The 27,184-nt window shown below is 36.6% G+C and overlaps 3 protein-coding genes across 3 annotated transcripts; all 3 read left to right on the top strand.

Annotated features, from left to right (window-relative positions):
- Positions 1–7,743: 7,743 nt before the first annotated feature.
- LOC131935780 (uncharacterized) lies at positions 7,744–9,458 on the top strand. Its single transcript, XM_059292427.1, has 3 exons — positions 7,744–7,810; positions 8,016–8,158; positions 8,945–9,458. The coding sequence occupies exons 2-3, from the start codon at positions 8,113–8,115 to the stop codon at positions 9,406–9,408; spliced, it is 510 nt and encodes a 169-aa protein (XP_059148410.1). The 5' UTR covers positions 7,744–7,810; positions 8,016–8,112; the 3' UTR covers positions 9,409–9,458.
- Positions 9,459–16,737: 7,279 nt separating this feature from the next.
- Positions 16,738–18,042, top strand: LOC131935779 (perlucin). The gene is made up of 2 exons (XM_059292426.1): positions 16,738–16,870; positions 17,529–18,042. The coding sequence occupies exons 1-2, from the start codon at positions 16,825–16,827 to the stop codon at positions 17,990–17,992; spliced, it is 510 nt and encodes a 169-aa protein (XP_059148409.1). The 5' UTR covers positions 16,738–16,824; the 3' UTR covers positions 17,993–18,042.
- Positions 18,043–24,160: 6,118 nt separating this feature from the next.
- LOC131935778 (macrophage mannose receptor 1) lies at positions 24,161–25,736 on the top strand. Its single transcript, XM_059292425.1, has 2 exons — positions 24,161–24,303; positions 25,221–25,736. The coding sequence occupies exons 1-2, from the start codon at positions 24,258–24,260 to the stop codon at positions 25,679–25,681; spliced, it is 507 nt and encodes a 168-aa protein (XP_059148408.1). The 5' UTR covers positions 24,161–24,257; the 3' UTR covers positions 25,682–25,736.
- The last annotated feature ends 1,448 nt before the right edge of the window (positions 25,737–27,184 follow it).

The following is a 27,184-nucleotide window of genomic DNA, read 5'->3' as shown; positions in this document are numbered from 1 at the left end:
GGATAATATTAAATTTGAAATGCACGATCTTGGGCCTATTTGCATAACTAAAGTTTCATACAAGGATTCTATACCGCTAAATTTGCTTAAAATTTATTTATATATCTAAATTTCAGGTGGCCTAGAAAGTTATTTATAGATCTAGACCTAGAATCTAGGTCAAACCAAAGATTAATTATATACAAACCAAAGATTAATTAGATAAAAATACAATCCATTTTATAATCATAATACATTTTTTAGTCCTTAAATACCTGATATAAATCTTTGTGATTTATCTATCTAGATCTGGATCTATCTAGCTAGAATAGGTCTAATGATTAGATCTAGATCTAGCAAGAGTCACGCAAAAACTAGACTTAAGAGACTTAAGCAAACAGTCGTAGAATCTAGATATAGATAATTCTATCTAGATCTAGATAATTTCAGACCTTCATTAATTTATATAAATCTTTGTTTGTTTAGCTATGTAATTGGCTAATATAAGATAAAATTTAATTTAAAAGTTATTACTACTAGACTTAGATCTAGATCTATGCGCGTAAATCAAGTTGCATAAGGAGACTCAAAGTATTAAACTATACTATAAAAACAAGAAATGACGTCACGAGTTAAATAGCTAAGTTGTTAGTGTAATCGGCTTTCATGCGGGTAGCACGGGTTCTAGACACGTCACTTTTTTTTTTGAGATGTGAATGATAAAGTTGCCTATCTGAACCTTGGCGGGATACCAAGCAGAGTTGATCTGTTTCTTTGTCCTAAGCATATGAAGGGTAAGAGACATGCTCGGCTGGAATAGTTTTTTTAAACGATAAAAACATGTTGTCTGAGAATTGGCGGGACACTGGGCAGGTGAAGTAGAGTTGAGTAGGTCACCTGTGACGTCAGTATATGAAGGGATAGTCCGAAATCGGTGTTTTTGGTGTTTTTAAAAGATAAAAACATCTTTTTGAATGTGGGGTCTAGTTTTTTGTGACGATAAGTGACAGACGTGATTTTTTTTATGGATGACCCCTGAACCCCACAGTTATCCAAGGGATGACGGGTAGTCTAGTATATATATATATATATATATATATATATATATATATATATATATATATATATATATATATATATATATATAACAGGCATACTGCCTAGCTTCGCTTAGGTTTTCAAAGGCATTTGAGAATTTGAATACTTAATTATTTAGTGATTGCTGATGTGAGGAGTGCTTAAACTTAAACATTAATGCTAATTTCATAGAAATTGTTGTTGTTGTTTGTTGTTTATAGTCCGTTAGTCCGTTAAGACTATATATATATATTATATGGATATATGCGTGCACGTCCAAGCGCTTTGCCGCTGGTGTAGAAGAAAGTCTAATGAAATATATTAGGACTGTTTCATCGATGCGTAACCTATCGTATATTCTTATACGCGCGCGTGACTTTGTTTTCTAAAACTGAGTTATTTAAGTGTATGTAATGCCTGCGCTTGGATCAGATTCATGAAGGCACGTGTATTCACGTGTAACAGTGCGGTAGAGCACACTTCGGCGACCGGACAGATGCTAGAGACGTAGTGCGGTGCTCACACAGCCCCCGATTATACTACCGCAGGGGCCGGCCATTGTGCCTACTATATTAAAACTCATAAACAGCATTTGCGAGACGATATTGTATAAAGCACAAAAAAGAATATGGATAATTCCTAGCAATAGCCCGTACTTGTTTACCCAAATCTCAACCCACGTTGAATCTTTTTGTTCACGGAACAATTTACCTTTTTGAACAACAAAAAATTACGTGTTTGCGTAGAAGCTTAACAGTATCATACACACAGTTTAATTTTAGAATCAACTTGATCTTCTGCGGGCCATTTAACAACAGAGATGTACCGTACCCGCATGTATTTGCTTAAAGGGTTGGAGTCTTATTTTAGAGTAAAATAAGTGGCATAAGTGGAGCAGTGGCAGATTCAGAAGGTGCTATATAGAGATATACATATACACATACGCTAACTCGTATACACATGCTTGGGTTTTTTTATCGTGTGTATACTGGATGATATCTTTGATTAGGTGATATATATATATATATATATATATATATATATATATATATATATATATATATATATATATATATATATGATCTCAGGACAAATGATCTCAGTACAAATGATTTCAAGGACATATGATCTCACGGACAAAAGATACCTGGACAAAATATACCAGGACAAATAATAACATGGAAAAATGATCTCAGACAAAATATCTCAGACAAAATATCTCACAGCAAAATTTTAATAGTGGATGATTTGAGTGGATATATATATATATATATATATATATACATATATATATATATATATATATATATATATATTTATATATATATATATATATATATATATATATATATATATATATATATATGTATATATGTATTTTCTTAAGCGTATGTGTAGGCATATATGTTTGCACAAACTTTTACAACACCTTTAATTTCTCATTATCACACTTTGCTACATCAAATATGCCACGTTTATAACAACGCCATTACATCCCCGCATACTTTTTCAATATGCTTTGTGGAGTATTTAGGTGCTTATCTCTAGGATGAGACTCCAATTCTATTTGCACATACATGAGGGCATCAATGAATCATTTCAGTTCTTTTATTGCCAGCGGGAGATACAAATAAAATTTTTCCACACTGAAACGTATTTGTCTAGAAGGTCAAATATACGTTAAAAAACAAGATATCATACAGGTGGAGATTTGTACAAACAACAATAAAACGGATTATCGCTAGGAATACAATCAGATGCTTAATCTTTTGGTTTTAAACAAATTACTGTCAGGATAATCCTTCAAAAGTTGTTTGCGAAGCGCGATAAAATAGGTGCAAAGGCGTTACGGACTATTTCGGCCCTCGTTTAGATTTGTAAAATTGTCATCCCAATTATATCTTTTGCTTTCTATGTAATGTATAGTCTTGTCTAGATGGCTCCAGCTAAGACATTTATGTTTAATTTTGTTATTATTTTGTAATCGTTTCACGCCCCGTTTTAATAACTCGACAGTGGCTTTGCCATTGGTTTCGCCTACTATCTGAATCACAGAAACACCACATATATTTGTACAAAAATACTTTTAAATTGTATGTAATTTTTAGTCTTGTTTAGATGGCTTAAACAAAGACATTTATATTTGATGTTCTAATCATTTTTCGCCCCATTCGCCTTGTTATAATTCCATATAGGATACGCCATTGACTTTGACTACTATTTGTGCAAAACATTGCCAGGAATTCCAAAACTGAAAATCTTCTGCTGTCTGGGTCTGACGCGATTAAGGACGGCAATTGGGTCTTCCCAGACAATAAACCGGTCAAGTTTTTTGAATGGGGGAGTGGTGAACCAAACAACTCTGGAGGTACAGAAAATCGCATAGCTATTCATCGGCCTAGCGGCTATAAAGTGAATGACATTTTGTCTCCACCAAGTACAATTTTCAACTTTCTTTGTGAAAGGGAGATTAACTCTGATGATCCGCTTGACCAGGTTAAATAAAATTGTAACTTGGGGTCAATCAACAGAGTTCTAAATTAAACATTGATTTCAAAGCTTTCTGAACATTGTTTGATGTGTTATTATTAGTCGCAATGAACAATTTTTGTTGTGTGTCTGTATGTTTTTGTTATTGTTTGTTTTGTTGATATTTTGTGTCAGTGTGTTTGTTGTTGCTTTGGTGGTTATTATACAAACGTTTATTTATTTCAAGAGAAAAAATGGCAAACAAGATTTGAAGCATCCATAGCAAACCCATTATTTTTCAAACTTGAAATTTTGTGAGAGAGTGATAGCGTGGTGGCTTAGTATTAGATTCCAGAGATAACGTGCATTATCTTCATACCAATATGCTAACGAAAAACTGCAACCTGGACCTAGAACTAATTCTTTTGAAACGAACGTTTCAATTGTTTGAAAGGTTTAAAAAATAACTTGAATTATTTTAGAAAATTGCCGCGGTAACTGCCTCCCCCCTTTCCCGCATTTTTGTTTTCGGTTTTGCGTTTGCGTTTATTTTTATGTTTGTATTTGTATTTGTGAGATTGTTTGGTTCTGATTGGGGTTTTTGTGTGGTTAGGGTTAATAAATTTATTTGGAAAAGTAATATATTGCCTTAACCTGGGCATTGTTTTAGGGTCTGCTTCGGTAAGTTCCACATGTCGTAAAACATTACGACATGTGTAATACAGTATCATACATGCTATGTGAGGAAGCCAACTCTTGTGTTATGTTGATGTCTTCACAATAAACACAAGAAGTTCAGAGGTGGAACGGCTGTCCAGCGACTGATCCATTGTAATTGAAAAATAGCGAAACTTGCTTGCATTTTTCGCTATTTGAGTCTTATTGTTTTCATCCAATGTCTGCAACACGGTTTGTAACTGTAGTTGCACCCAACGCTACAATTTTCAAATTGTTTTAAATTTTCTGGACAAAGTTTCTCAGCCCCCTACAAGAAATATTTTTTTCTGAGGACAAATCGGCGGGCCGGATGAAAGGACCTCGTGGGCCGCATCCGGCCGCATCCGGTCCGCGGGCCGTAGATCGGAGACCCCTGATGTAGAACAAGGAGGCAAACTACAGAAAAAAAACTACAGAGGATACAGAAAAAGGATAATGTCAGACATTGCACTTAAACTTCCTTGTGCCAGTTGGAATGCTAGATATGGATGTTGGCAAAATAAGGGTAGGAAAAGCGGAAGAAAGATAGTCAAATGAAACACACGGAGAAGGCGACGAACTGGACGTCAAGGTGGTCCCAACCCGACTACTCCGACCCGAGGCAACGCCTTTCGTGCCAAAAGTGGTCGCCCGGGAAGTGCAGGAACAGGTGGTTGTCAGACCAGTCCCACACCTGTCCAGGTGATTGTCAGGCCAGCCCCACACCTGGACCAAGTGATTGTCAGGTCAGCCCTACACCTGGACCATGTGATTGTCAGGTCAGCCCTACACTTGGCCAGGTGATTGTCAGGCCAGCCCCACACCTGGACCCTGTGATTGTCAGGCCAGCCCCACACCTGGACCAGGTGATTGTCAGGCCAGCCCCACACCTGGCCAGGTGATTGTCAGGCTAGCCCCACACCTGGACCATGTGATTGTCAGGCCAGCCCCACACCTGTCCAGGTGATTGTCAGGCCAGCCCCACACCTGGACCATGTGATTGTCAGGCCAGCCCCACACCTGGACCATGTGATTGTCAGGTCAGCCCCACACCTGGACCATGTGATTGTCAGGTCAGCCCCACACCTGGACCCTGTGATTGTCAGGCCAGCCCCACACCTGGACCAGGTGATTGTCAGGTCAGTCCTACACCTGGACCATGTGATTGTCAGGTCAGCCCTACACCTGACCAGGTGATTGTCAGGCCAGCCCCACACCTGGACCCTGTGATTGTCAGGCCAGCCCCACACCTGGACGAGATGGATGCGGAGGACGACGCATCGGACGCGTATGACTCATTGATGAACCCAGAACCACCAGAGCAGCTGCGGAGGTCAACCCGTCTGCGACGACCAGTGGAGCGACTCAACCTGGCGCATCAAGTGGTGACCAGTGCCAACACAAGAGCTTCTACCATTTTATATGGAGAAATGTTTGAGTGTTCAGAACTATAATGTATGTACTACTGTACTGTAATTGTTAAAGTACTACTATTTATGATTATTGTGAGTTGTAAATGTAAATGTTTAAGTATACCCATTATTCATTTATTTGTGAGGAGAGCTTTGTAACACATACCATGGGTTACCAGTCAGGGGGTATGATTTGTAATTTATTTGGTTGCGGTTCATGTGGGATCGCATTTGTTGATGTATTTTTTATGCTTTTCTGTGAGCAAAGTTCCCCGTATTCCCATTTTATGTGACCTCTGGGACTCTGGGTAGTTGTAAGTGTATCCGCGACATTCAAACCCCAAGCTGCGGATGACAAGGACCGTTCAGTTATGTAGCGACTGTTGTTTGTCTGGTTTGGTATCAAACCGAAAAAAAAGAACACTTGAAAATGATTTCAAACAAAAGTTTAACACGCTGAGCAAGAACTTATCAAAGCCGGAGAAGGTCCTAAAACATTACGACATGTGGAACTTACCAAAGCCGGAGAAGACGTGAAGCAACAGAGCGATGAAAAGCAACCAGTGTTCCTTCAAGATTTTTTCCACGGGGGGGGGGGGGGGGGGGAAGCACTTAATATTTTCGAGGGGTGGAGGGGTCTACATTTCCGGGGAGCGTACACTAGTAAAAGTATATGTTGACTATATAAATCCTTTCTCGTTCGGGGGGGGGGGGGGCGGTAGACTTCCTTTGATGGGGAAAGAGATGCCTGGAAGAAATTCTGACAGCAACATGTTTGTCGAATCTCTTCAGGAACAGCCGAGAGGGTGTATTCTAATGGCTGTGTTGGCTGGGTTTTATAGTATTGTTGTACAAATATATGTGATGCGAGGACTTGTTCTGTAATTTCAAAATTGATCCAAAATTAATAATATATGAGACAAAGTAGCCGAAGACAAGGGCTGATATTAGTTTGAGTCTCTGGTAGAGGAGGGACTGGGGTGTCAAAGATTTCCTTAAATACGCACACACTCACAGTCTTATAGTACACAGTCACCGCCTTATGTTCTAAGGACCATTTTTCTCTAAGTCGCATCTCATATAGAATGCTATACAGACACAAGCCGAGCATTACATTACTCACAGTGAAAAAGCAGCCAGAATTATTAAAACTCCATCACAGCGTAGACTAAATCTTAGTCAGGGCGTCCAGGCCTATGCGCGCTTTAGCCTACCAATGTACAAAAAGTCTGTCAGGTAAAAACTCTTTGTACATAACCCACGAGAAGCGGCCAACTCGCACAAAGGCCAATCAATGCACGCATGGATCGCACTTTGGTCTTTATTTGAAACACAAACACATACACACACACACACACACACACACACACATATATATATATATATATATATATATATATATATATATATATATATATATATATATATATATATATATATATATATATATATATATATTAGCTTGTCCGATTTTCTGCAAAACATACTAGAAATAGACTGAGGCATACTAAACTTTCTGCAACTGCTATCATCTTTTTTGTTATACGTCTACTATATATATATATATATATATATATATATATATATATATATATATATATATATATATATATATTTATATATATATATATATGTATGTGTGTGTGTGTGTGTGTATTTTCTTAAGGGTATATGACGGCATATATGTGTGAACAATCTTTTACAACACGTTTAAATTATTATTTTTATACTTTTCTACAACAAATATGCCACGTATTACTCCTTAACAACGCCATTACATCGCCACATACTCTTTCAATAGGCTCCGTATGGGTATCTGCTTATCTCTAGGATGAGACTCCAATTCTATTTGCAAATACATGAAGGAATCAATGAGTTATTTCAGTTCTTAAATTGTCAGCGGCAGATCAATGCAGCTATCCTAAATTTGTACTTGTTTGAATTTTAAAGCCTTCATACTGAAATGTGCTGGTTGAGAAGCTCGAAACAAGATATCATACGGGTGTAGATTTGTTACAAACAGCGATAAAACGGATTATAGCTAGGAATACCATCAGATTCATAATCCTTTGGTTTTAAAGAAATTACTGTCAGGATAATCCTTCAAAAGTTATTTGCGAAACTCGATAAAATAGGTGCAAAGGCGTTACGGACTATTTCTTCACTCGTTTAGATTTGTAAAACTGTCAATCCATTTATATCTTTTACTTTCTATATAATATAGTCTTGTCTAGATTGCTCCAACTAAGACATTTATATTTAATTTTGTAATCTTTTTTTGCACCCTTTATGTTTTTAATAACTTCATATGGGCTTCGCCATTGACTTCGCCTATTATTTTTATATACATATTTTTAAAAAAAACCGTTTTCTAAATCACAGAAAGACCACACATATTTGTATAACAAAACAATAAAACACGGTACACACAGCCATTAGGATACACCCTCTCGGCTGTTCCTGAAGAGATTCGACCAACATGTTGCTGTTCACCGCTCTGTTGCTTCACGCCTTCTCCGGCTTTGGTAAGTTCCACATGTCGTAATGTTTTAGGACTTTCTCCGGCCTTGGTAAGTTACACATGTCGTAATGCTTTAGTCCCTCTTCCGGCTTTGGTAAGTTCCCGAATGGGACAAAAGTCCCAAAGCCACTATCAAGTGTCCGTTCGGGAAACTACCTTGGGACACCCGCGTTCTTTCAAGTATAGCGAAAACGTCCTGTTCCTCTGGTATCACTTAGGTTTACAACAGAATTTCACCCCCCCCTCTCATAGACATAGCAAGCATCACAGTATACGGAGGTAGTTCTGTTATGAGACAACCTAAGGTCTTGAGTGCATGTTTCATTATTGGAGGGGTTGGATGGAGGGGGGATCACACTCGTACACAGTCGCTTAAGCAATGGTTATCATAAATAGACTGGAAAAAATGGAAGAATTGGCTAATGCATGTTGCCAGCAGCCAGAAACAGACATTTGTTTCCTCCCCTTGATTGTAGTGCGCCATCTGGAAATGTGGAAGGTGGGGGGGGGCGGGGAGCTCGAGTAGGCCACAACCTACAGTAAAGAGTTACTTTACTCGTGACTTTCCGTTAGAAAGCTCCAGTTTTACCCCTAGAATACACCGTAGACAGACATTGACAGTATTTCTCTGAACAAGCTTGTTCGATATTTTAATCACTTTTAACTTCTTTAAAGTCTATAAATTGGAAATAATGGTATAATTCTAAATTTTACAAACGAATACGACTGAGTACTTTTAGTCATGTGTTATTTTAACAGTGTTTTCTATAATATCTATATTCTTACACAGCTTCTACTAGTGATTCTGGAGAGCCATCTATGTGTTCAATGCTGGAATATATGGGGCCTCACAATGAAAGCAAGTATTTTCTCTCCAAATTTTACTACGTAAACGCACAACAAGCTCTAAATATATGTTCAATATGCGGCATGTACCTAGTAGAGGTCAATGACGAAAGTGAGTTCAAGTTTGTGCAAGACATTGCCAGGAATTCCAAAACTGAATATCTTCTGCTTTCTGGATCTGACGCGATTACGGAAAACAATTGGGTCTTCCCAAACAATGAACCGGTCAAGTATAAAGCGTGGTCAAGCGAAAATCCAGACAACCATCTAGGTGTTGAAGATTATCTATCCATTGCTAAGGTGTACGGCTATAGAATGAATGACATGCCAGATCCACCAAATAATAATTACAAGTTCCTTTGTGAAAGAGCGATTAACTCTGATGATCCGCTTGACCAGGTTAAATAAAATTGTAACTTGTTATTAATCAACAGAGTTTTAAATTAAACATTGATTTCAAAGCTTTCAGATTGTTTTCTTGTATATTATTATTAGTCCCGATGAACTTTTTATTTATTTTAAGCCTTTTTAGTAGCTTTAAACTTCTTTATATCATTGGAGAAAGCTTGCGAAATGCACAAGAGAATGTATCTGCAGATGTGATATAAACATATCAAATTTAGCTTTACATGACTTTACAGAACTTATCATTTCAGCTAAGCTTTTGTCTTTACCCTGCAACTCCAAATTTAAAGAATTCAATTTTTCCATGATGTCTGTGAGAAATCCCAAATCAATCAGCCAGCCAGAGCCAGCTAGTTCATCATAATTTTCCTTTCTATCGTTAATAAATGTTTTTATTTCTTCAATTAAACTCACAAATCTTGTAAGAACATTTCCTTTACTGAGCCAACGTACTTCAGTATGCAGAATAAGATCATGTTCTTTATCTTCAGTACCTTCTATCAGGGCCTTGAAAAGTCGGTGTTGCAAAGGGGCTGCTCGAATAGATTGATTATTTTTGTAACTATTTTCATGACGTGTTTAAAAATTTTACAACACAGAGCTTCCTGGTGGATAATACAATGGTAGAACATGAAGTTTGAAAATGAATCATCCTTCATGCAGAGGGCAATAAATCCTTTGTTTTTACCCATCATTACTGGCGCCCCATCAGTGGTTATTGCAGACAGCTTGTGCAAAGGCATATTTATTGACTTGGCGTATGTTTTGAATGTATTATAAATATCCTCACCCATTGTCTGTCCTTTCATAGGTAATATTTGTAACATATCCTCTTTTACTGTGAAGTTATTAAACACCATTCTCACCATAACTGCTAACTGTGCGGTGTCTAATATATCTGTTGACTCATCAAATTGTAGCGAGAACTAATCACATATTTCAAAGTCAGTTTTTAACTGAGTTTGTATGTCTGTTGAATTTGCATGTATTTTTCTTGTGACTGTGTTATTTGACAACTGTAAGTCTTGTATTGCTGAGACAATCTCACGTTTGTCAGAAAATCCATCAATCAAACAATCGGCACCAGTCAAAAATAGTTCCTTAAACAACTCACCATCAATGAAAGGTTTCTTCTTTTTTGCGAGCATGTGAGATATTTTGAAAGAAGCAATAGTGGCCTTTTTAGAATTTTCCACATGTCTAGTAAAAACAGTCTGTTGTGCTGTTAGACTTAATTTTAGATTACAATTGTTTTTCTTTCTTACTTCAGATTTAAGAGGATAATTCACATTAAAAGTGCCATGATTTGTCTGAAAGTGTCGTTCACCGTTTTGTTTTTTCGGCACTGCAATGCTACTAACACACAACAAACAAACGCATTTATTTTTCAAATTATCGAAACAATATGATTCCTCCCAGTCAGTGTTAAAAGTTCCTATGTAACTGTCGCGACCCGAACAGGGCAGCAATCACAATGACAACAACGCGGTTCCAGGCGGGGAATGCTTTTTGCACATCACTCCATGTACACGCGGAAAACCTTACGTGAGCCGATGATCGCCGAAGCAATCAGAGTTATGTGCCTTGTGATTTGGCGCCTTCGGCGTTTATCGGATCAGTTCGTTCCATTCGTTCACTTCGGGTTTTCTGCGTGTACAAGGTGTGATGTGCAAATGGCACTAGCCGTTTAAGACTAGCGTAAATAGTGCAGTCTGGCTCGCCGCTAGACAAGTTAGGACAAGTATCGTACATATTTAATAAACCTAGGCAGTAAAAAAATTAAAACTGTAACAAATGAATTAAAATAAATCATATTTTAAAATGTTTATGAAAAAAATTCTGTCTCTGTCGAATAGTGAGAGGCGGGCACATACGAATCGTTCAGCAGGCGCCATGGCGCCCGCGGGCACAGGGTTGGGGGCCCCTGATGTAGAACAAGGAGGCAAGTGAGAACTGTCAGCAGACAGTACACCAGATGAAAGAGCATTTAACAGGGAATAAAAGAAACGAGTAATGAAAGATGGGATCTAATATTCAAAGTAGTAGATGATGAATTAGGAAGTAGATTTCAACTAGTTATCCCTAGGTAACATCGGAAAAAAGCAATGCAAGGGGTATATGAAGTCGTATTTAACACCCAACTAGACCATGCGATTAAATATGCTCGTATGCGGTTCTACTGGCCACATCTGTTTCGAGACCTTGAAAGAAAATCAAGACACGTGGGGGATGTCTAAGGAGGGATGCACCAGCCCAAAAAGCAGACAATAACCACTTTGTTTCCGTTAGAACTGCTGTCAATAGACTATTTAACTCTTGAAGCAGAAGGTCACAAACAAAATGTTCTAGTGATGCTAGACTATTTCACGTAGTTTTGCCGTGGAGGTGTGCACCAAAGACCAGACAGCGAAAACTGTAGCTAGGACACTGAGTTTTTCAGGACGTGCCAGTGTACACCGTGCAGGAGGATACAGGAAAAGGGCAATGGCGGACATTGCATAGAACCTCCCTTGTGCAAGTTGGAATGTCAGTGAAGGGGGAGAAGACAAGAAAAGGCAATGTCGGAAATCGCACTGAAACTTCATTGTGCCAGTTGGAATGCTGGCAAAATATTGATAGGAACAACGGAGGAAAGATAGGTCAAATGAACCAGACGGAGAAGGCGACTGGACGTCAAGGTGGTCCCAACCCGACTACTCCTTTCGTGCCAGAAGTGGTCGCCTGGCAAGTGCAGCAACAGGTGATTTTCAGGCCAGCCCTATACCTGGACCAGGTGATTGTCAGGCCAGCCCCACAACGCATCAGACGCGGATGACTCATTCATGAACCCAGAACCACCAGAGCAGCTGCGGAGGTCAACCCGTCTGCTACGACCAGTGGAGCGACTCAACCTCGCGCATCAAGTGGTGACCAGTGTCAACATCAGAGCTTCTACCATTTTATATTGAGAAATATTTGAGTGTTCAGAACTATAATGTATGTACTACTGTACTGTAATTGTTAAAGTACTACTATTTATGATTATTGTGAGTTGTAAATGTAAATGTTTAATTATACCCATTTTACATTTATTTTTGAGGAGGGCTATAGGCCTATAACATATACCATGGGTTACCAGTCATAAGGTATGATTTGTAATTTATTTGGTTGCGGCTCATGTGGGACCGCAAATGTTGATGTATTTTTTATTGCTCTTCTGTGAGCAATGTCTCCGTGTTCCCATGTCATGTGACCTCTGGGACTCTGGGTAGTTGTACCTGTGTCCGCGGCATTCAAACCCCAAGCTGCGGATGACATGGACCGTTCAGTTGTTTAACTTGGTTATGTAGACCTAATGAAATATTTATGTTTTATTATCAGACTAGTGCCGCATGTTGCGGACTAGTTAGTATATATATTTATAATACTTGTTGACTGTATTGAATACTGGCCGAAAACATTCTATTGTATGACACCCGTATATTTATGCTATAGCCCACATGTGGTGGTGTATTCAGAAATGAAACTTATTGTTTGTTTACATTTGTTGTAGGGCTATATACTGTACATTACTGTACAACTACTGTAAATGGATTTGCCGTATACGGATTTGCCGTATATGCAGTAAAGTCAGGATCTATCAACAAAAGCGTCATTGATCGTTTGTGTATTATCTCTTAGGGTAATCCCTTAAAAACACTACACCTAAGTGGGTGACATCACACCACATCCCCGCTGAGCCGGTGTTACACTACGATTTATTTTTTAATTTGTTGCGTGAATTTCAATGAAGCTGAGGATAAATATTAGGTTTTTTTAAATTTCCAGGTCCTCTTGGACAGAGCTAGACCAGCCCTGATTAGATGTTTTATAGATATACATTCAATGAACGTGTGCGACTGTTGTTTGTCTGGTTTGGTATCAAACAAAAACAAACACTTGAAAATTATTTCAAACAAAAGTTTAACACGCTGAGCAAGATAAAAGTTTCAAGTTGATAAAACTTCACAAACATTCCAAAATAAAAGTTTCAACCTTAAACATCTTCACAAACATTCGAAAATAATAACCTCACTATTAGGGCAAACTATTTTAACCATGGACAATTTCTCATTAAGGCTCAGAGAAATATTTTAGATTTAGAAAGTAACATTACTTGATTCCTCCCACTTAGAGTAAGAAAAGTCTTCTTCACTTCACTTCAGAACTTTATTCATCACACTAGACGACACGTCTTGTCTCCAGCTACATTCTAAGTTACCTTGATACTCACTTGGCACACACACACTAAGAGACTGAACATTCAAGGGACATTACTACGATATATAATATACAACGGATGTAACAATAACTAATAAGACATAACGTAACATAATGCACTTGAGAGCCTTGTCTACAAAATATTTTAAATATAAAAAATTCAAAAGCTTTCACACACATTTTTAAAATATAAATTATTTAAAAGAATTTTACACAAAATACCTTAAATAATAAACACTTTGAAGACTGTCAAACATAACAATATAGAGACTCAGCAGTCTGCAAAAATGCTTAAACCAATATAATATTAAACCTTTTTAACCTGGTTAAAACAAATTTCCTAGAAAACTCATTTAGTCTCGGCCGTATTTTTCAACGTTCACCAAATTTTAAAATTGGGAAAAAAATTACTGTAGTATTTTAACATTATTTTCAGCCTTTTTTTAAGGCTTTGTACACAAGACATTTTAAATTAAACAGGAAAAAAGTTGACTCATGTCATGTAAACCTCATTCAGGACTATTCTCATCAGCTCACCAAAGTTGGCGTTTGGATGAACGGTGTCTAACCACATCCGACTATTATTTTTTATATACTGTAAATAGAGAACAATCGAACCGCGAGCTGTCGGGATGCCAACCTTCTATTCGCACAAACTTCCCCAGGAGTATTCTCAACAATTTCCCAAAGTTTCATTACGGTCGGATGAAAGATGTAGTAATGATTGAAAGACAAACAGAAAAACATAATATATTGCTTTATTATTTATGGTATATATATATATATATATATATATATATATATATATATATATATATATATATATATATATATATATTCAAATATATATTCAAATATATTTTTAAAATAAAATTAAAATATTAAGCTGATGGACAAAATTGACAGCCCCACATTGGCGCCGAAAGAAACTCTTACAAACATCATTTACGTGACCTTATCTTGAGTCAGTGGCGTAGCGAGGTCGGGTGTCACGTTGCCACCCACCAGTAAGAAATATATATATATATATATATATATATATATATATATATATATATATATATATATATATATATATATATATATATATATATATATATATATATTTGTATGTGTATATGTATTCAAATATTTTTCTCCTAGCTGTATTTAATTTTTACCTCTCCCCCACCCCATACACCGATTTTCATAGGTTATTACGATTCTTAACCAAACCGTTTTTCTCAGGCATATATATTGCAACGTTGAATTGATGTAATTCTCTCCCCCCTCCCCCGTCACGCCCCCCCCACCCCCCCCCCCCTGGATTGCTTGAAACTGTGCTCAGACAATACTAACGATATGTATCTATATTCGGTTATAAATTCAGCTGGATGTTGCACGTTTTCTTTATCATTAGCAGGTTTAGCTCATGGGGTTACCCCCTCCACTTGTCCATTTTGCTCTTAAAAGACTATTTAATTCACTCTAATTGATCATTTAATTAAGCGGAACTATCATTCTTCTGTATATATTTTGCTATTTTTTTTGCCTTGGTGTCACCCTCCCCATATATAGTGTCACCCGGTGCGGTCCGCCCCCCCGCCCCCCCCGCAACCAGAGTTTCTTCCAGGTATCTCTTCGGGGGGGGGGTCGAAGCCCCCCGAATCCTTTTAACCGCCCCCCCCCCCCCCCCGAACGAAATGAAATTTATATAACTTATATAGAAAATAAATACTTTTAACAGTGTCCGCCCCGCCCCCCCAAAGAAAGTCGCCCCCCCCCCGAAAATTTCAAGTGCCCCCCCCCCCCCCCCCGGAGAAAAAAGTCTGGAAGAAACACTGCCACTAACTCTTGCTACGCCTCTGTCTTGTGCAAAACATAAAAAAGATATAACCCGTACTTGTTTATCCTAATCTCAAACGGGTAGAATATTTTTGTGTTCACAAAAATATAGTTTTTGAACAACAAAAAATTACATGTTTGCGTAGAAGCTTAACAGTAGCATACAAAAAGTTTAATTTTAGATTCATCTTGATCTTCTACGGGCCATTTAACAACATGGATGTTCCGTACCCGCATGTATTTGCTTAAAGGATTGAAGTCTTATTCTAGAGATAATCACAGCCTTGACAATGTACTGAACATAGTTCACTTGTATGAGGGTGAAGCGACGGCGACGGCATAAGCGAAGCAATAGCAGATTAGAAGGTGCTATATAGAGATATACATATACACACACTCTTACTCGTATACGTATGCTTGGTTTTTTTTATCGCTTGTATACTGGATGATATCTTTGATTAGGTTATGAATATATATATATATATATATATATATATATATATATATATATATATATATATATATATATATATATATATATATACTTTTACAAAACCTCTAAAATCTCATTCTCACACTTTGCTACATCAAATATGCCACGTATCACTACTTAACAACGCCATTACATCACCGCATACTTTTTCAATATGCTCTGTGGAGTATTTAGGTGCTTATCTCTAGGATGAGACTCCAATTCTATTTGCAAATACACGAGGGCATCAATGAGTCATTTCAGTTCTTAAATTGCCAGTGGCAGATCGATGAAGCGACCCTAAAATTGAATTTGTCTGAAATTTTAAAGCTTCCGCACTGGAACTTACAGGTTAAGAAGCTCGAATGACCGTTAAAAACAATATATCATATGGGTGGGGATTTGTAAAGAAAACAATAAAACAGATTATCGCTAGCAATGCCATCAGATTCATAAACTTTTTGTTTTAAACAAATTACTGTCAGGATAATCCTTCAATAGGGGTTTGCGAAATCCGATAAAATTGGTGCAAAGGCGTAACGGATCATTTCGGCCCTTGTATAGAGCTGTAAAACTGTCATCCAATTTTTTATCTTTTATATTATTTATTTGTATTTGTCTAGATGGTTCCAACTAAGACATTCATATTTAATCTTGTTATCATTTTGTAATCATTTTTCGCCCCATTCACTTTTTAATAACTCCATATCGGCTACGCCATTGTCTGCGACTTTTATTTTTATATTAAAAAAAATTTTTTTTTGGAATCACAGAAACACACATGACCCCCGCACCACATAAATTTGTACAACAATACTATAAAACTTGCTCATGTAGCTATTAGGATACATCCTCTCGGCTGTTCCTGAAGAGATTCGACCAACATGTTGCTGTTCATCGCTCTGTTGCTTCACGTCTTCTCCGGCGTTGGTAAGTTCTACATGTTTTAATGTTTTAGTGCCTTGTCCGGCATTCCTAAGTTCCCAAACTGGACAAATTTCCCAACGCCACTATCAAGTGTCCGTTCAGGAAACTACCTTGGGACACCCGGCGTTCTTGCAAGTATCGGGAAAACCTCCTGTTCCTCTGCTAGACACGTAGGTTTACAACAGACTTTCACTTCCCCCCTCCCAATAGGCAAAGCAAGCATCACAGTATACGGAGGTAGTTCTGTTCTTAGACAACCTAAGGTCTTGAGTGCATGTTTCATTATTGGAGGGGTTGAATGTGGGGGGAGTATGTAATTATCTTAAGCACGTTGCCAGCAGCCAGAAACAGACATTTGTTTCCTTCCCTCGGTTGTAGTACACAGCTTGGAAATGGGAAGGGTTAGAGAAGGCCACAACCTACAGTACAGAGCCCGATTACTTTACTCGTAACTGCCCGTTAGAAAGCGCGAGTTTTACTCCTAAGTAAACACCGGCCACCGACATCAGAAAAATGGCATTTTTCTGAACATGCTTGTTTAATATTTTAATCTCTTTTCATTTCTTTCAAGTCTATACATTTTTCAAGCGACCACTAATGTTAATTTTTCGTCATGTGTCATTTTAACAGTGATTTCTATAATGTCTATATTCTTCCACAGCTTCTAGTAGTGATTCTGGAGAGCCATCTATCTGTTCTATTTTGAATTATTCGGGAGCTCACAATGGAAGCAAGTATTTTCTCTCCAACTTTTACTACATGTACATACAACAAGCTCTAGATGTATGTTCATCATGCGGCATGTACCTGGTAGAAGTCAATGACGAAAGTGAGTTCAGGTTTGTGCAAAAAATTGCCAGGGATTCCAAAACCGAAAGTCTTCTGCTTTCTGGTTCTGACAAGATTAAAGAAGGGAAATGGGTCTTCCCAAACAATGAACCGGTCAATTTTAAAGAGTGGACAAACGGTGCCCCAGACGACGCTGGCACTGTAGAAGATTATTTAGCCATTAATCGGCCTAACGGCTATAAAATGAATGACGTGAAAGATGAACCAGCTTATATTTACAGGTTCCTTTGTGAAAGAGCGATTAACTCTGAAGATGTGCTTGACCAGGTTAAATAAAATTGTAACTTTTTGTCAATCAACAGAGATTTAAATTAAACATTGATTTTAAAGTTTTCTGGACGTTTTTTTTATGTTATTATTAGTCCCGATGAACTTTTTTGTTGTGTGTTTGTCTTGTTTTTGTATTTTTTGTGTGTTAATTTTTTTGTTTTGATGTTTGTTGATATTTTGTCAATGTGTGTGTTGTTGCTTTGCTGGTGAGTTTACAAAACTTTTTTATTTCAAGTCTTTTTATAAGCTTTATGTTATTAAAGAAAGATTGCAAACAAGATTTGAAGCACCAATACCAAACCGATTATTTTTCAAACTTGAAAATGAGTGAGTGCGTGATGGCGTGGTGGCTTAGTATTAGCTTCCGGAGACTACATGCATCATTTTCATACCAATATGAAAACAATATGCAATCCAGAATTAGCTGATAGCAAAGACCGTGCTGATATTTAAACCGCAGCTCCCAAAGAAGTTAGGTTTGAATCCGGTCTTAGTAAACTACTTGAAAACATTAGAGCGTAGAACAGTTTCATTTCCTTTCTTCATTATTCATTACATAAAACACATTTCAAAATCCTGATTCTAATTTCAACTCTAGACCTATATATTACCTTAGTCCTAATCAAAAGACAAAGACGAAAAACCCAGGAAATCACCTCACCCTAAAATTAACCCAAAACCAAAAACAACACTACACATTCATTTAAGCCTAACCCTGATCCTAACAATAGTCCTAGCCCTAGCCTTTACCCTAGCCCTAGCCCTAGTCCTAGCGCTAGTCCTAGCCCTTGCCCTATATATATATATATATATATATATATATATATATATATATATATATATATATATATATATATATATATACATACACATATATATATATACATACATATATATATATATATATATATATATATATATATATATATATATATATATATATATATATATATATATATATATATATATATATATATTTATATTTATATATATATATATATATATATATATATATATATATATATATATATATATATATATATATATATATATATATATATATATATATATATATATATATATATATATATATATATATATATTACAGATAGATTTTGTATTTAAACAAAAAGCTTTTTAATTAATCGTGGGATCTTACATTTTAGAAGACACTACTTTCTTGTAGGTTAAGAAAATTTAAATGACTAGTTATGTTTGCAGCAGAGGCCAATTTCTATACTTTTCATCAGACACTGGGGTCGGCGTGGTCGAGTCGGTAAAGCTCATGGTTGCTAAACCGAAAAGTCTCGAGTTCGAACCCCGGGTAGATGCGGCTCGTTAGCTGGGGACAGCCACTCTTCTAGGAGAGACAACTCCAAAATTAAACTGCCTTGTAGTTTGTTCTTGGTTGGACAAAGGCTATGGAAGCAAATCCAAAAAGAAAAGCAGGCTGAAATCGGAGTCAATGGCCTCAATGGCGCATAACCAGTTGACACGTAACGCTTAATTGTGTTGAGAACTTTCTCACAACTTAGTCATCGTAGTGGTAAATCTTGCGCTTCTGTGTTTGTAACTTTCAACATGTCTCTTAACTATATACCAGGGTTGGAACTACAGGACGGCCTGAGGTGTTCTAAAAACCATTTTTCTTTTTGTCGCATTTCATATAGAAAGCTATACAGCCACAAGCTGAGTAATACTCACAATAAAACCGCAGCAGGAATTATTAAAACTCCATCTTACCGTAGACTAAATCTTACATTACCAGGGCGTCCAGGCCAATGTACAAAAAAGCCCTTTCAGGTAAAAGTTCTTTGTACATAACCCACGAGAAGCGGCCAACTCGCACAAAGGCCAGTCAATGCACGCATGGATCGCACTTCGGGCTTTATTTGTAACACACACACACACACACACACACACACACACACGCACGCACGCACGCACGCACGCACGCACGCACGCACGCACGCACGCACGCACGCACACACACACACACACACACACACATATATATATATATATATATATATATATATATATATATATATATATATATATATATATATATATATATATATATTATGTAGGTAGAGAACAAATTTTCTTTTCAGACAGACTGTTAATCACAAATTTATTTAAAGACGTTAATTAATTAATTTATTTATTCAACGTCTGATGTGGCAAATATGCTCTAGCGAGTCGCACATAAATAGTTATAGCCGCAGCTACAGAATGACCTGTTTAGTCTAGGGTTTGTCTCGTTGGACAAGAGGTCCCTTAATAGTTAATATTGCGTTTATTAAAGTTATGTTATTATTATTGACGGACTATCGATATTGGGTGCAGTGCAAAGGTTTAAAATTATAACTAAGTAATTAACTCAGTTTCACAATCATTTAACTTTTAATACATGAATTATTGGCATAGGAATAATGATACAACTTAGAGTAGCCTGGAATGGGCGACTGGTCTTCAGGGCGGAGTGGTCACACTTGCTCACACAGACCTCTGTACTGTCTAAGTTGTTTTAGCCCCAAGCTGGCCGGCTGTAAAATACATGTGACAAACTTCCTAACATCTGTGTGATATACACATTCATTCAGACGCATAAGATAATACATTTACATAAGGCCTACAATAAACATTGCTAGAAAATATTATTTCATTCATACATTATTTTATACTCATTCCATACTTATTAATTAATATTATAACAGTACAGCTAATAAAAGTAAGAGTAAATTACCTTCCAATGAGGCCACACAATCCTTTACACACGTTGCCAAACGTACGTTTAATTTCTCCGAGGAGAACAAGTGCCGTAGCACCAAAATAAGTATGATATGTTATGTTGGCTAGTGCCTTAGCACCAAAAAAAACGTGTACCTCCGAAGAGGGGAGAAGGTAGAGTGACCGGACTGTAGCGTCCCTACCCTACAGGTCACATGACTCAGGCCCCGCCCCCATGACCGCAGTCTGAGGTCGAGGCCAGGTCAGCCTTACGATACCGCTGGACTCAGGTCCAGGTGTGTACCGTTACCTGTGGGGTAGCAAGAAGGGGGGAGAGGTGGAGACACCATGATAGATATTTATAATGTATCATAACATCTGAGATCATTTGTCCTGAGATCATTTGTCATGGAACCGTTTCTAAGCATATGAAGGGATAGCGTGGTCAGAGACATGCTCGGCTGGAATCGTTTTCTTAAACGATAAAAACATGTTGTCTGAGACTTGGTGGGATACTGGGCAGGTGAAGTAGAGTTGAGTAGGTCACCTGTGACGTCAGTATATGAAGGTCCGATGTTTTCGGTGTTTTTAAAAGATAAAAAAACATCTTTTTGAATGTGGGGTCTTTTTTTGTGAAGATAAGTGACAGACGTGATGTTTTTTTTATGGATGACCCCCGAAACCCACAGTTATCCAAGGGATGACGGGTAGTCTAGTATACTACTAAAACTCTAGTTTACATGTTTAATAACTCATTTTTTTTGTTTTTTTGTTTGTCTGATTTGTTATTGGGGAGAATCTTCATTATGTGTAGAGCTGTAAAATAGGATTTTAGGTGGAGAACATTGTCCTTTCTTAAACACACTGTTAATTACAAACTAATTTAAAGACTTTTTTTTTAATTTATTGATATATTCATTGGTAGATTAACCACATTAATTATAAAAGCTTAGAACAATAATTTTACTAATAGTAAATAAGATTTATTTTCTTAATACAACAATGTTTTGTATATATATATATATATAAAATCCATATACACTTGTATGTGTATTCGTATTTTTCTTCTAGATGTATTTAATTTTTACTCCAACCCCCCCCCCCACCACATACACGGATTTTCATAGGTTATTACGATTCTCAACCAAACCGTTTTTCTCAGGCATATATATTGCAACGTTGAGTTGATGTAACTCCCCCCCCCCGGGTCACCCCTCTCCCCGGTTATTGCTTTAAACTGTGCTCAGACAATACTAACTATTTGTATCTATATTCGGTTATAAATTCAGCTGGATGTTGCACGTTTTCTTTATAATTAGCATGTTTAGGTCATGGTGTCACCCACCTCCACTTGTCCACTGTTAAAAGACTATTTAATTCAATCTTTTAATTAATCATTTAATTAAGTGATATCATTTTTCAGTATATATTTCGCTATGTTTTTTTTTGTCACCCGGTGCGGTTCGCACCCCCCCCCCAATCTCTTGCTACGCCTCTGTCTTGTGTAAAACATAAAAAAAGATTATAATAGATATTATAATATATATAACCCGTACTTGTTTATCCTAATCTCAAACGGGTAGAAGCTTAAAAGTATCAAACAAAAAGTTTAATTTTAGCTTCTGCGGGCAATTTAATAACAGAGATGTTCCGTACCCGCATGTATTTGCTTAAAGGATTGAAGTCTTATTCTAGAGATAATCGCAGCTTTGACAATGTACTGAACATAGTTCACTTGTATGAGGGTGAAGCGATGGCGACGGCATAAGCGAAGCAATAGCAGATTAGAAGGTGCTATATAGAAATATCAAATTACATACACTCTTACTCGTATAAGCACGCTTGTTTATTTATCGTTTGTATACTGGATGATATCTTTGATTAGGTTATATATATGTATATATATATATATATATATATATATATATATATATATATATATATATATATATATATATATATATATATACTTGTAGTCGCAGTGAGAACTAGTTGCTTATCGAAGCTAAAACTAAAAAGTAAAATTGTGGTCATTATCTAGGTTTGCATATTATTCAAACGCTTTTTATGCATTTTTACGTTTAAATAAGCTTTATTTGCCTGTAATACACATTCAGTGTTGGTCATCACATTCACGTAGTGTATGACTCAGATTACATAATACAATATGCCTTTGTACTAGTTTATGTGTTGATACCATATTGTCACTTCGTGCTGTATATTCTTGAATCGAAAATAAATAGTCAATAATCGTGTATATCGTAATCATTTTGAAATATATACGCTTCTGTTTACTATATTGAATATATTCTATTACATTAAAACTTATTAATTTATGGAAATTAATATATATATATATATATATATATATATATATATATATATATATATATATATATATATATATATATATATATATATATATATATATGTATATATATATATATATATATATATATATATATATATATATATATATATATATATATATATATACATATATATATATCCGTATTTTCCTAAGTATATGTGTAGGCATATATGCGTGCACAAGCTTTTACACCTTTAAATTCTCATTTTCACACTTTGCTACATAAAATATGCCACGAATCACTCCTTAACAACGCTATTACATCAACGCATACTTTTTCAATATACTCAGTGGAGTATTTAGGTGCTTATCTCTAGGATGAGACTCCAATTCTATTTGCAAATACATGAGGGAATCAATGAGTCATTTCAGTTCTTAAACTGTCAGTGATAGATCAATGCAGCGATCCTAAAATTGAATTTGTATGAAATTTTAAAGCTTACATACCGAAACTTTCTGGTTAAGAAGCTCGAATGTCCGTTAAAAACAAAATAGCGTACGGGTGGAGATTTAAACAAACAACAATAAAACGGATTATCGACAGGAATACCATCAGATTCATATTTCATTTATATAAACATATAACTGTCTGGATAATCCTTCAATAACGGTTTGCGAAACCCGATATAATAGGTGCAAAGGCGTAACGGAACATTTCGGCCCTCGTTTAGATTTGTAAGATTGTCATCCCATTTATATCTTTTACTTTCTATGTAATTTATAGTCTTATCTAGAAGTCTTATCTTAAGACATGTATATTTAAATTTTTTATGATTTTGTAATCGTTGTACACCTCGTTTTAATAATTCGACATTGGCTTTGCCATTGGTTTCGCCTACTATCTGAATCACAGAACACCACATATATTTGTACAACAATACTTTTACATTGTGTGTAGTTTTAAGTCTTGTTTAGATGGCTTAAACAAAGACATTTATATTTAATATTCTAATCATTTTTCGCCCCATTCACCTTGTTATAACTCCATATAGGATACGCCATTGACTTCGACTACTATTTTTGTATCAAAATGTTTTTTTTTTCGGAATAGCAGAAACAGCACGTGTCCCAGAATACACTCATATTTGTACAACAATACTATAAAACCCGGCCCTCACAGCCTTTAGGATACATCCTCTCGGCTGTTCCTGAAGAGATTCGACCAACATGTTGCTGTTCATCGCTCTGTTGCTTCACGTCTTCTCCGGCTTTGGTAAGTTCCACTTGTCGTAATGTTTTAGGACCTTCTCCGGCTTTGGTAAGTTCCACATGTAATGTTTTAGGACCTTCTCTGGCTTTGGTAAGTTCCACATGTGGTAATGATTTAGGACCTTCTCCGGCTTTGGTAAGTTCCATATGTCGTAATGTTTTAGGACCTTCTCCGGCTTTGGTAAGTTCCACATGTTGTAATGTTTTAGGACCTTCTCCGGCTTTGGTAAGTTCCACATGTAATGTTTTAGCGCCTTCTCCGGCTTTGGTAAGTTCCCGAACTGGACAAATGTCCCAAAGCCACATGCAAGTGTCCGTTAGGGAAACTACCTTGGGACACCCGGCGTTCTTGCAAGTATCGGGAAAACCTCCTGTTCCTCTGGTAGAAACGTAGGTTTACAACAGAATTTCACTTCCCACCCCCCCCCCCCCCATAGGCAAAACAAGCTTCATGGGATAAAGAGGTAGTTTTTCCTGGGACAACCTAAGATCTAACGAGCATGCTTTATTGTTGGAGGGTTCGAATGGGGGGGGGGGGGGGGGGTCGCTCAAGCAATGGTCATCACCCTGGTAGACAGGAAAACAATAAAGAATCGGCAAAACAGACATTTTTTTCCTCCCCTTGATTGAAGTGCACCATCTGGAAATGGGGAACTGGGGGGGGGGGGGGAGTTCGAGTAGGACACAACCTACAGTATAGAACCCGATTACTTTACTCGTATTAAAAAGCGCGGGTTTTACCCCTAGACTACACCGTCCACGGACATCCGAAGAAAAAGTATTTTCGTCTCTTCTCATTTCTTTAGCCTATAAATTGGAAATGATGACATAATTCTAAATTTTTGAAACAAATACGAATGGTTTTTTTTCGTCCTCTGTCATTTTAAAAGTGTTTCCTATAATATCTATATTCTTCCACAGCTTCTAGTAGCTATTCGGAAGAACCATCTATGTGTTCAATGTTGACTTATACGGGAGCTTACAATGGACACAAGTATTTTATCTCCAACTTTTACTACATAAATGCACAACAAGCTCTCGATGTATGCTCATCATGCGGCATGTACCTGGTAGAGGTCAATGATAAATTTGAGTACAATTTTGTGGTAAACGTTTCCAAGTCTTACAAAATTTATGATCTTCTGCTTTCTGGATCTGACGCGATTAAACAGAAGACTTGGGTCTTCCCAAACAATGCACCGGTCATATTTTTCGAATGGGGGTCGGGTGACCCGAGCAACGGCGGAGGTGAAGATTATCTGGCCATTAGTAATCGTAATGGCTATAAAATGCATGACATGAGAGATCCACCAACTACAATTTGCAGATTTCTTTGTGAAAGGGCGACTAACCCTGATGATCCGCTTGACTTGGTTAAATAAAATTGTAACTTGTTGTCAATCAACAGAGTTCTAAATTAAACACTGATTTCAAAGCTTTTAGGTCGATTTTTTATGTTATTATTAGTCCGGATGAACTATTTGTTGTGTGTTTGTATGTTTTTGTAATGTTTTTCTTAATTACTTGAAAACTCACTAGGCACACTCACTAAGAGATTGAACATTTAAGGGACATTACTACGATGTATAAAATATAAGGGACATAACAATAACTAACAAGACATAAAGTAAAATAATGCACTTGAGAGCTTTGTGTACAAAATATTTAAAATATAAAACAATCAAAGGTTTTCACACACATCTTTAAAATATAAAACATTCAAAAGAATTTCACTTTAAATATTTTAAATATAACACACTTTAAAGACTTCCACATCATTATATTTTGTGCATAAAAAAACCATCAATTTTTTTTATTCCAACAGTCAATAATTAAATCAACAACTTACATTAGACAATTAGCAACTTTTTATAGTAGTAAACTCAAACCAATAAAAGTATCTAAATACTTTATGACAATGGAACATTCGACATTTAGGCTGAGAGACATATTTTAGATTTAGAATGTTACATTACTTGATTCCTCCCACTTAGATTAAGAATAGTCTTCGGTTCGTTCATAAATGACGTCACACTCGTAGGGGGGAGGAGGGTGCGTAATTTTGTAACGGAGTGTTGGTAGGGGGCACTTGGTGTGACGTCATACATTTGCATTATAAAAAAGCAATATTAGAAACGAATTTTAGCCGATATTTCGCGTTTTAGAATACTGTTTTAATAAACTGTAATAAGGCATGTTTAAAATACTCAATGTTGGCAGAGTTTAGAGAAGATTTGGAAAAAAAATCGTATTTTAAGAAAAAGTCGAATGCGATTTTGAGGGGGGATTTTAGGCTGTGGTGAAAATATCGCTATATCTCCTGGAACAGTGCAGTTCTAGGCTAATTTGTGCTATGATTTTTTTTAATTTGTCCCGTGAATTTCAATTAAGCTGAGGATAATCATTAGGTTTTGATTGGGGGTGGAAATCCTCGGATTGGGGTTGTTTTTTAAATTTCCCGGATCCCTTAGACAGAGCTAGACCAGCCCTGCTTAGAGGTATCATAGATGTACATTCAATTAACGTGTGCGACTGTTGTTTGTCCGGTTGGGAATCAAACAAAAACAAACACTTGAAAATGGTTTCATACAAAAGTTTCAGAACTTTTGTCATCACACCAGACAGCCTAGACGACACGTCTTGTCTCCAGTTACATTCTAAGTTACCTTGATACTCACTTGGCACACACACACTAAGAGACTGAACATTCAAGGGACATTACTACGATATATAATATACAACGGATGTAACATTAACTAACAAGACATAACGTAACATAGTGCACTTGAGAGCCTTGTCTACAAAATATTTTAAATATAAATCATTCAAAGGCTTTTACACACAGCTGGAGAAGGTCATGAAAAATATTACAACATGCGGAACTT

This window comes from Physella acuta, unplaced genomic scaffold, assembly GCF_028476545.2.
Source record: "Physella acuta isolate Inbredline_101_S28 unplaced genomic scaffold, ASM2847654v3 ptg000158l, whole genome shotgun sequence".
In the NCBI taxonomy this organism is placed as follows: Eukaryota; Metazoa; Mollusca; class Gastropoda; family Physidae; genus Physella; species Physella acuta.
The sequence above is the reverse complement of the archived record's forward strand: the minus strand, read 5'-3'. Positions and strand labels throughout refer to the sequence as shown.

Bases quoted from the DNA above. Each gene is read 5' to 3' on its own strand.
- LOC131935780 (XM_059292427.1), top strand. From the start codon at position 8,113: ATGTTGCTGTTCACCGCTCTGTTGCTTCACGCCTTCTCCGGCTTTG. The intron at 8,159-8,944 runs GTAAGTTCCACA...ATTCTTACACAG, and splicing joins TCACGCCTTCTCCGGCTTTG to CTTCTACTAGTGATTCTGGA.
- LOC131935779 (XM_059292426.1), top strand. From the start codon at position 16,825: ATGTTGCTGTTCATCGCTCTGTTGCTTCACGTCTTCTCCGGCGTTG. The intron at 16,871-17,528 runs GTAAGTTCTACA...ATTCTTCCACAG, and splicing joins TCACGTCTTCTCCGGCGTTG to CTTCTAGTAGTGATTCTGGA.
- LOC131935778 (XM_059292425.1), top strand. From the start codon at position 24,258: ATGTTGCTGTTCATCGCTCTGTTGCTTCACGTCTTCTCCGGCTTTG. The intron at 24,304-25,220 runs GTAAGTTCCACT...ATTCTTCCACAG, and splicing joins TCACGTCTTCTCCGGCTTTG to CTTCTAGTAGCTATTCGGAA.